Source organism: Theobroma cacao, chromosome 3 (genome assembly GCF_053813885.1).
Source record: "Theobroma cacao isolate CCN51 chromosome 3, ASM5381388v1, whole genome shotgun sequence".
Taxonomy (NCBI): Eukaryota; Viridiplantae; Streptophyta; class Magnoliopsida; order Malvales; family Malvaceae; genus Theobroma; species Theobroma cacao.
In genome coordinates, this window is record NC_142641.1 from 40,591,725 (window position 1) to 40,602,522 (window position 10,798).

Here is a 10,798-nt window from a genome sequence, read left to right on the forward strand (position 1 = left end):
AACAATTTTAACCACAGGTATTTACACAATGCTGAATCCATAGTACACAATGAGATGTCGTAGAGAGTAGTTGACAATACCGCAATTTATTAATATGGGAATGGTCAATCCATCTTGCATTCTGTGGACGCTGCGCAATGTAAAGAATGCAGAGTGGGAAACAATGACAAATTTCCAAACGGGTGACAAGTTTCTGTACAAGATCAATGTGAAGCATTGATACAATTACATCAACACAGGAATAAATGGAACGAGAACCCTGACATGGTGCAGGTGCTACCAGTTCTCCTTAACAATCTTTGCCTTCTCAAGTATAAATTTCCCTTCCTTGTACTTCTGTGATACCTCATAGGCTCGCTCATACTTCCAACCTAAGACCTCACGGCAATCAGCACAATAGACATCGGCAACGGTGTGAAGACCAGTTAACAGATGCCTGTCTTCTTTTGGTCCTACAACAACATTCATTGCGTGGGAGAACAAAAATGCACGGCCATTTCTTCCCTAAGAACAAAATAATGGAAAACAATGTTGGACGGAAGTCTCCTAAGATCATTTATCACAGTCAAAACTGAGTTTACTTCAATTCATCGTTGATACAATGAATGCAGTTTTTCCTAATTCTGTTCACATTTCACTAGATATACACAAATTATGGTCAAAGAATAAATAAACAAAAGCAAAACTTCCAATATTACTTGATCAGTCAGATCATTAATTTCAAGAAAAACACTTCAAAATTATTTATGAGTGTTTCTAACCCAATGATCATAATTTTCATTATGCATGAAGTCTTTATAATCCAATGATCATAAGCAGAAACATCCAGGCCGGATTTAAAAGTCTAAAAACTACCACATACAAAAGACGATTTCAGGATCTTAGTGCTCTACCTGAAAAGACTTGGAAATTATATCATCGTGGAGAGAAACATGATTTCGACAATTCGAGCAGCTGTACAATCGTGGACCGAAGGATTCAGCCATTGATCAACAACTTTCAGGCTCAAACACCCTCGGTGCTGACCAAACAAACGCAGAAAACAGGACTATCAAATCACAAGCAGAAAGCAGCTAACCAAGTTAAAGCCAGGGAAGGAAAAAAAAAAACCCAATTTACTGTACCAGTCTCTGCTATCAAAACATGAACCAAAAAAAAAAAAAAGAGAAGAGAAGATGAAACTCTTCACCTAAAACACTGCAATAAAGGATTGGGAAATAAATTAAGGTATTTGCGTGCAAGATTAACCCAACGTGGATTACAAGGAGAGCAAAGATTCCATATAAGATACTAGAAGTTTTGATTAAACAAATGGGCGTGACAAAGACAGGATTGGTATTAACTATTAATATTAGCAACAGGGACATTAATAATTAACCCATTTCAAGAAAAAGTTTGAAGTAAAAAGAAAGAAAAAAGCAAATAAAATAAGAGAAGAAATCCAATTGACTAATTGATTATTATAATTGGAATGGATGAGGATGTGAGCTGTAAAATCAAAACATCAAGTCATTGGCCTAAAGAAAAGAAGGCTCTTTCTTTCCCTTTTTTTTTCTTGATTTTGAAAATCTGATAATGTCCAAATTCTTTGCTTGAGTGTGAAAACTAGATATAAGAATCTTGAGAGGATTAAAAATTAATTAATTACAATTAACGTGAATAATGAAATTTCTTCCATCACTGACCTGACCTTTGAGAGTGGGAGCTGGTATTCATTGAAGAAGAAAGGTTCTTGAGAAAAGAGATTAGAGAAATTAAAAAGAGAGGATTTTTCTTGTTCGCTGCAGTATTCTTAAGCCACGATGAAACCGTTTATTGTTTAAAGAAAGGGGTAGTAGGTCACACACGCGCCGAAAGTAGAGCGTGATATGCTCTTGTCAAGTCAATTCCAACTGGCTAAGGCGATTGCGTTGTCGTTGTTTAAAGTGGGGTCCGCTTCCCCTTGCTTGTAGCTCAAACATCCTTCGTGACGTTCAGAAGTGACAGAGGCGCGTGAAGTTAAGGCAATCCTTCGAGGAAATTTACGTTTTCCTCCTCTAAGTCTTTCCAAAGTCAATCTTCTACTGCTTTGTTTTTATCTTTTGTTTCTTTAATATTTCTACTAGAATTTTGCCGACGCGGGTAAATTTTTTTATTTAAATAACTTTTAATATTTAAAATATTTATATTTATATTTATTTTACTATATATACTAATATCGATATATCATAAAACTGTTCACAAATGTGTAAACTATGCAGGCAATACCAAAGGTAAGTAAATAATCGCAGTATGCTATAGTTATGTCTTAAATTTTAGGATTAGTTACACATTTACTATTCGAACTACGATGAACAATTTACATTTTTGATTAAAGGTAATAATTAAATTGATTATGTGACAAAAAGTAATAACAAGAATGTGTCACTTATCTACAAGTATCACAGGATTTCATTTAAAAAAAACTTTTAATTTTAAAAGTAAAAAAAATGGAAAAAATATCTTTTTTATAAGAAATTTTTATTTTAATAATTAATTTTTTTTATTTTAAAATAAAACAATTGGAAAAAAACAAGAAAAATTATGTAGCATCTTTTTATACATGTGACATATTCCTACTAATTATTTTTGCCATATCATTTACATCATGGCTCAAGAGTTCAAACAAGCTACAACCCAAGCAAGCTAAATAGCCCAGACTCAACCCACGTGATGTAATCTATTTGAATTTTGGATTTGTTAATGTATATTTAGGTTTAGATCTAAATTTATTAGACTAGATTAATATTTGAATTTAATTTGAATATTACATCTTCAAATTAAATCTCTTTTCATTATCTCTTTTATTTTATCATATTTTTTCCCTATCTTATAATCTAGTCTTATCTAACAAGGGGTCATCAATTTATTAATAACTCCCTTCTCTTCATGTCTAGCACACTGCATAGAAATACAAAGCATTTTATTTTTCAAAATCTCTTTATTCTTCTTTTTTTTTGCTTTCACTTTTGTTATTTTGTAGGTTTTACTTAATTAATGGAGACTGAGTTTAAGGCCATACGAAATTGGACATAATTTGAGATTTGTAAATTTTATAAAAATGAAAATAAATGATAAACTCATTTAATTGCATATGTATTGTAGTTCTGTACCGTATAGGGATCCAAAAAACTTTTTAGTCTAATTGCTAAGAATATTATCTGCTTGTAAATGGTATAGTAAAATTCTGGTGAAGGTCAAAAGTTTAATTGGTACTAGATCTTCCCCATAAGCATTGTATTGTGCTACATAAGATTTTTATCCAAAGATGGTATATATTTGGGTAAGATGGGCTGAGATTTGCACAAAACTCCTGAACTCGGATCATAACGCTTTCCATTTATGGGATCATTGCATACTTGATTCTAACACAAATTTTACTTCGTCATCAGAAAACGAAACCATATATAAATAGGAAGGATATTCAACGCACAAAGCCAACCACCAGGGATGACACATGAATCGGCCATCCTTTCAAATTGAACTCGTTTCCACTCAAGAATCAAAGATGCAAAGAAATGAAATCAGAATTAGCCCTGTTGTTTTCCGGAGCTTCCATTTAGGGGAGAAAAGGAGATACACATAGCATCAATGGCAAATCTCATAAGATTGCAACACAGATTCCAATTTTCATAAAGGAAAGTAAAAATACAGTACACAAGTTGAGATATTGCTTTATTTCCATACCTGTTCTAGGATGGGGGGTGGGGTTACTAGTGAGCTAGTATTGCTCGATCATCTTGAGTGTTTCCAAAACGAACTTGCCTTCTTTGTACCTCTGTTTTAAGTCAAAGGCTTGAACATATTTCCAGCCCACTGCTTCCCCACACTTGCTGCAATGAATATCTGCAATAGTGTGAAGACCAGTTAAGAGGTGCTTGTCGTACTTTGGCCCCAAAACAACATTCATTGCATGAATGAACATATAAGCTTGCCCTGATTTTGCCTGTCACAAGTTCACAACCAAATACATGAAAAGATGCTAATGATTCAGGAGAAGAAAAAGGAAAGAAATCAAAAGGTTATACAGTCACCTTGAAATTTTTAGAAACAAGATCATCGCCGAGGGCAAGGGGGTTTAGACAGTTCCTGCAGCTGTACAATCCACCAAACTCCATTTTCTCCTGCTGAAAGTGGAAGGCAACCCCAAAAATTTAACTGAAAATGGGATAAATCAACGTACATGAAAAGATGCTCCCAATTCGGCTTTTGAAGATAAGAAACAATCACGGTGGGCCTGGCTCTGGCTGGTTAAATCACAAGAAGGGCAGACCGGATTCAAGTAATCTAGCAAATTAATAATACTGAAGATGGAGAAAACGAATGGTTGGCTTGTCATCATCCGTTGCGCAAGTAACTCATTACTAGAGGAGAACATTTCATACCATTACTTTTTGGTAAATTTACAGAAAATTACAATAGTAATTTTAATCTATTTGCTAGGGTATGTTACCTCTGTTGCATGGTAAAAAACTAAAAGAATTTGTGAAGGAAAGATTTTTCACATTAATTAGTACATTATTTCAGATCTCTTTTTTCTTGTTGGTATTTCAGAAAATTGTGAAAGGGAATTTCAGATTTCATTTTCTTTTGTTGTAGGTGTTTTTAATTTTTTTGGTTTTGAAATCAGGGTTTTGGGAACCCTGAAACCGATTCAAACCCTATCACTGGTTAGAAACCCTTCCACCGGTCAGAAATTAAAAAAATACCGGTATTGAGATCGGCTAAAATAAGATGACAACTAAGGAATTACTGAATGAACGAACGAGCATTTCATCCAAAAATACTAAAAACCAGTTATGTGACCCTAAAACCGAAGTAGCTCAATTGGAATTTCGCCGACGCAGCTCAATGCTGCCATGCTCCCGTTTGTTGTCTCAGACTCATGTTCAATTTTGTGTATTTTCTCTGTTGAATTTTGTTAACTTCTTGGGATTATTATTTACTTTCTTAAGTTATCTATAATTTGACAGGATATATAGATTGCAAACAAAAGGCAGGTTTAAGGATTGATACCATTGTCTCCATACTATTTAGTAAGTATCAGCTTATATTATTTTTTTTTATCTATTGTGTTGTTCGTATAGTTGGCTTCTGGCTCCTTTCTTGATTATTGAATTTGGATGCATTTGATTTGGTTTTTGTTGCCTTAGTTTAATTCTTAGGAAGATGGCCTCGCTAATTTTTGGTAATTCTTGTTCCGGGGGTTTCTTGAATCTAAAAGGTTTCAAAACTGTTGCAATTTCTTTCCTTCTCTTCCTTCTTTTCACAAATTTTGGTTTTGTTTTGTGGTTTTCGCCGCTTTTTTGGCTTTCTAATTGTGCTCGGTGTGTGTTTCTTTGTTATTGTTTTTTTTTTCCTTTTTATGAGTTTATAACAGATGGTGGGTTTTTAGTGTTATTGTAGGCCAAGGGGTTGTGTCTTTGTTTTTTTGGATTTTTGGTATTTATGTGGGTGAATTTGGTTGTAGTTTTCGGATAGGCAATGGGGTTTTTGGGATGGTTTTGGGTTGTGGTGGAAGTGAGTGGTGATATTGGTTGTTTCCTTTTTCTTTTTGAGTTTTGGTTGTAGATTTCTCGTGTCCTCTTTTATCTTGAGTGCTTCTTTTTATAGTTGAGAAAAAGATGCAGATCAAAGGGGGCATTAGGTGGCAAAAATGGTAGAGTCGACAAAAAAGATGGGAGGCCAGTCATAGGGTCAGCTGTAGCAGGCAGCTTGTATCTGTTTCTCCTCTTTCGGTTCAGCATTGGGGTCGGGGAAAGGGACAAACAAGACTTTCCCGTTTGCCTTCTGCGGTAATGATCTTGAAACCCCCTCTCCACCTTTTCTTCACTTGGAAATTGTGAATGCTCAATTGCAAACTCTGGGGGATCACATGGGTTGCCTCGGGAAATGGCTTCAGTTTCTTCTCCGCTCGGCAACACGGAAATTCAACTTCCTGCTCCTCTGATATCAGGAATATGATTATTCTATGGTCCCTATGGCTGAGTTGCAGTGAAATTGTTTTTCATGGAAAAAACCCCGACTGCAATCTTCTCCATGACATTATTCTTGTAAGACTTGCTTACAGGTGCAAGGGGAAATGGCCTCTAGAACATTTTCACATTCACTCTCTCTCACCAATCCCAACAAAATACTAGGCACCGAAAAGGAAAACATTATATGACAGACCACCTGTTGGTTAAGACTCCCAGCAGGGACATTAAAACTCTACGCTGACGGATCTGCCTTGGATCCTTACGCAGGCCCGGATCAGCGGGGAAAGGAGGTGTCATTCGCGATCATGAGGGCTTCATCAAAGGCATTTTCTCCCACCATATTGGCATCGAAGATTCAAACTATGCCGAGCTGCTCGCCATCAAAGAAGGCGATGGTCTCGCCAAAGCTGGGGTCCTTCGACAGGTTAATTTTTCCACCTTACTCTAATGATGGCGCTTTATGGCTGCTGTTGGATTGTTTTGCTCTTTCTACCACTGCTTTATTGAGATTTCCCCGCTTCCCACTGCCCTTACTCCTCTCATGTGCCTTCCCTGCCCGACACTTTTCTGGTGACCATTTATTGGAGTATTTATGCTTCTTTCGCACTCAGGGGCCCTCTGTTCTATTGTGGTTAATGCTGACCAGGAGCATCACCCCTTTAAGTTCTGTAAATTTTTGTTTGTGATGATGCGGTACCTGCAGGTCTATGACAGGGGAGTGTGCGTTTTTTATTTGGCGGAATTCAGACTTGCTTTCACTTTCCACCGCGTGAACTTGGCTGATAGTTTTTGTTTTCTTTCACTTGTCATGAGTAATTATAATCGTACGTTTGGTTGGCGAAATAAATAAAAATAAAATAAAATAATTATTATGTAAAAATAAAATGAGATGAAAATAAAATAAAATAATTATTATTTAATTTAGTATGATAAAGGTAATAGGATAGGAATAATTATTATAATTTATTGTAGTATTTAATTGATAATAATAATTTTAAAATAAAAAAGAAATAAAAAGATAAAAACATTCTTTATTATTTATATGATATTTTATTTTTATTAGATTTTTTAAATATTAATAATCTAAAATTTAATTAAAATATTAATAATTAATAATTTAAATATTAATATTTTATTTAATTTAAATATTATTATGATTAAATTTTATTTTTTTTAAATATTAATAATTGATAATTTCAATATTAATATTTTATTTATAATTTAATTATTTATATTTTAAAATATTAATATTTTATTTAATTTAAATATTATTATGATCAATTATTTTATTTTATTTTATTTTTGAAATTTAATAATTGATTATTTATTTAAAATATTAATAATAGATAATTTAAATATTAATATTTTTATTTAATTTAAATATTATTATGATTATTTTTTATTTTATTTTATTTTATTTTTTAAATATTAATAATTGGTAATTTATTTAAAATATTAATAATTGATGATTTAATTATTAATATTGTTTATATAATTTAAATGATATTATGTTTATTTATTTTTAATTTATTTTGTTTTTAAATAGGAATAATTTATAATTTATTTTATTAATAATTGATAATTTAAATATTAATATTTTACTTATAATTTAATATTAATATTTTATTAAAAGTTGGAATCAAGTGAGAGAAAGAGGAGAGAGAGAAAAATAATATTTTATATAAATGAAGTTGTGATTTTTCAAACTTGTAAGGGATATTTTTATCTTTATTAATTTTTGAATTTATTTCTCAATTATAGAATAGTTAATACCATGGGAGAGGGTGGTATTAACTATTATTTGATTTTAAAAGATTTTGGATAATAGTCATTTCTATGAAATGACTATTCCTTATATCATTTTTCAACCAAACCAAAGAATCAAAATTTCTTGAAAATAAACCATTCTCCCAACCAAACATGCTATAAGTTCCGGGGTGTGATTCCGTTGCTCTGTTTGTACATAGGGGTTTTGCACAGATGTGAACTTGAAGCTATGCTCAAGGCCCCATCTGCTCTGTTTCTGGCACCCCCCATGCCAGTTCACTTAATGAAATTTCATCCTTTCAAAAAAAAAAAGGGATTTGAGATTTTTTTTCGTAGATTATTGCAATATTGCATTCTCTAATTTTATTAAAGATAATTATACATTTTTTCAATATAATATTTAAAGAAATTCTAGAACTATTTAAAAAAATAAACAAAAAATTATTGTTATTATTATGTTAAATTAAAATTTTTTATTTTTATTTTAAATTAAATAAATTTTCTAATTAAGAATTGATTAATTATTTTTAATCAAGATGACATTTATCATGTTGACATTAGATGTTGATTTGTTATGATAAATAGTAATGTTTTATTATGATAAGTCAATAATTTGATTTAAAAAATTTGATTAATGATAATTAATTTATTGTTAATTATAAAAATTTATTTGACTAAATGAATGAGCTTAACTGAACATACTAAAAAATAATAATTTATTTAAATTTTTGTAGATAATTCAATAACTTTTTAAATTATTAAACTTTTTTTTATATATGAATTTATAATGTACTTAATTACTTTTCTTATTTACATCATTATCAGTATCAACAACGAAACATGACCAGGAAAAATATACAACCCAACTGCCGTATTAGGTGACACGTGATTCAAATCATCCTTTGGAATTGAACTCAATTTCGACTCAAGATGCACACAAATAAAACCAAAATTAATCCTGTTTTAATTAGATCCTGGAGCTTCCATCTATTTTCCAGTCATAGGAATGAAGATTATTACTAGAAATTTAGTAGAAAAGAGCCATAGCAATAGTACCAACAGCAAATCCCAAATTAACAAAAGGAAAGTAAAGCTTTTTTAACATAGCTTTTACTTTACCAGTGATGAAATTTAAATCCCATCTCATAAAACTGAAACATAGATTTCCAGTTTTCATGTATAAGGAATGGTTTCCAATCTGAGATCATCATGCTTATTTCCTTATTCTTTCCATAAAGGGGGATCACTGGTAAGATCTAGTGTTCTTCGACCATCTTAAGTTTTTCGAGAATAAACTTCCCTTCCTTGAACCTGTTTTTCAAGTCATAGGCTTGCACATATTTCCAGCCCAGTTCTTCACCACACTTGCTGCAATAGATATCAGCAGTGGTATAAAGACCAGTTATCAATTGCCTGTCCTGCTTTGGCCCCAGAACAATGTTCATTGCATGCAGAAACATATAAGCCTTCCCTGATTTTGCCTATCACAACCAAGTCAACGAAGGTGAAAGAAAAAATGATAAAAATTAGGCACTAATTCAGACCAAAAAAAGAAAAAAGAACTCAGGGCTATTAGTTCTAACTATATAATTTTTAGAAACAAGATCATCGCCGAGGGCAAGGGGATTTCGGCAGTTTCTGCAGCTGTAGAATGCTAGACCACCGGATTCCATTTCGTCCACTGAAGACCCTCGTAAAGCTAGCTAAGAACCAAGGGACAGATACAAGGCAACAATCCTGAAAGTTAACTTGCAAAGAATATAAAGTATGGTGCAAGAAGAAAATTAAGTAAATTAATCAACATACGCACAAAGATGATCCTAGTTCTGCTTCTGAGGATAAGAGATAACAATCATGCTGGGTCTGGGGTTCTTAAATACAAGAAGGTTTGGCTAAATTTCAAGTTTTCAACGTTTGACTAGATGATATGTTATTGGAAAGGTAGAGATGAGTGGTTAGCTAGTCATCATCAACCTTCGATGCTAAGTTATTACCAGGGAAAATACTAAAGGCTAAGGATAAAGAAAGATTCTTTTTTGATGACATTTAGGCTAATACGGTCCCGTTTGGCTCTAAGTCTATTGCAAAAGGCTTCCAAAAGGAGTAAGTAGCCCATGACAATGGAGCAAGTAGTCATTGGCCAAAGAGCAAAGAGCAGGTAGCTTGTTGCACTGTAAGACAATAAAACATTTCCTACCAATATTCCTTATTCGGAAAACCTCTGTCGGTAACATTATATTTTTACCTACAGGTTTTTTACTATAACAATTTCTTTTAATTTTGCAGATGTGAACAAATTCAACAAAAATTTTGAATAATAAAAAATTCCTGAAAATCTATTAACGACGACGTGAAATAAAATTAAATAATTGGACAATGAAAGAAAATTTATTAGTTCTTATGTCATTGGTAAAATTTTCTTTCTCATTTGATTGTTTGGTCTATCAATATTAATTTAACGCTCTCTCTGATTATTTCACCTACTTCTTTTACATAAGAAGATTGGCATTTATTTTTAAATTGAAATTTAGACATGATTATTCTATAATCAATTTAACTATTAATATATTTTTGTTGCATGTGAGCTAGTGAGGGGATGTGAAGATAATCGTGTTAATGATTCAGATGTTCTCCTTTGTTACTAAGAGAAAGGCTAATTAGAAATTGAAGGAAGTAATAGGAATATTATTTTGGTGTAATATTTATTTAAATAATTATTTATTATTTTATTATATTTAATCAAAATTTTATATTTTTTATTTTAGATTAAATAGATTATCATAATTAATTATTATTAATCAAAATATAATTTATTATTTGTGTCATATGGTGTTAACGTGACATATTAACATGTTATAGTGGATAATAATGTGGTATGATGACACAATTACTTGGTATTTTTACTTTTTATGTCAAAACCGCATTAAAATCATGTGGTATAAAATCATGAGTGATATTTTAATTAATAACAATTAATCAACTGTTACTTTTATTTTTAAAGATTTACTTGATAAAAAAATAAAAAATAACAATTT

The 10,798-nt window shown here is 31.6% G+C and overlaps 3 protein-coding genes across 9 annotated transcripts; all 3 read right to left on the bottom strand.

Moving 5' to 3' along the window:
* Positions 1-70: 70 nt before the first annotated feature.
* Positions 71-1,839, bottom strand: LOC18605813 (Yippee family putative zinc-binding protein). 4 transcript variants are annotated; one of them, XM_007039061.3, is made up of 3 exons: positions 1,686-1,839; positions 894-1,021; positions 71-504 (listed from the first exon to the last, which is right to left on the bottom strand). In XM_007039061.3, exons 2-3 carry the CDS (start codon positions 984-986, stop codon positions 277-279), a joined length of 321 nt encoding a protein of 106 aa, XP_007039123.3. In that variant the 5' UTR covers positions 987-1,021; positions 1,686-1,839; the 3' UTR covers positions 71-276. The 4 variants fall into 4 exon arrangements, with proteins under 4 accessions (XP_007039123.3, XP_017973385.2, XP_017973387.2 ...); XM_018117896.2 differs by having other exon boundaries at positions 1,691-1,832; XM_018117898.2 differs by lacking the exon at positions 1,686-1,839 and adding an exon at positions 1,190-1,644.
* Positions 1,840-3,537: 1,698 nt separating this feature from the next.
* Positions 3,538-4,363, bottom strand: LOC18605814 (protein yippee-like At4g27740). Its single transcript, XM_018116859.2, has 2 exons — positions 4,053-4,363; positions 3,538-3,964 (listed from the first exon to the last, which is right to left on the bottom strand). The coding sequence occupies exons 1-2, from the start codon at positions 4,134-4,136 to the stop codon at positions 3,740-3,742; spliced, it is 309 nt and encodes a 102-aa protein (XP_017972348.2). The 5' UTR covers positions 4,137-4,363; the 3' UTR covers positions 3,538-3,739.
* A 4,388-nt stretch (positions 4,364-8,751) lies between these two features.
* On the bottom strand, positions 8,752-9,725 carry LOC18605816 (protein yippee-like At4g27740). 4 transcript variants are annotated; one of them, XM_007039064.3, is made up of 3 exons: positions 9,574-9,725; positions 9,347-9,466; positions 8,752-9,244 (listed from the first exon to the last, which is right to left on the bottom strand). In XM_007039064.3, the coding sequence occupies exons 2-3, from the start codon at positions 9,434-9,436 to the stop codon at positions 9,020-9,022; spliced, it is 315 nt and encodes a 104-aa protein (XP_007039126.1). In that variant the 5' UTR covers positions 9,437-9,466; positions 9,574-9,725; the 3' UTR covers positions 8,752-9,019. The 4 variants fall into 4 exon arrangements, with proteins under 4 accessions (XP_007039126.1, XP_007039129.1, XP_007039128.1 ...); XM_007039067.3 differs by having other exon boundaries at positions 9,347-9,462; positions 9,574-9,724; XM_007039066.3 differs by having other exon boundaries at positions 9,347-9,462; positions 9,570-9,698.
* Between the last annotated feature and the right edge of the window lie 1,073 nt (positions 9,726-10,798).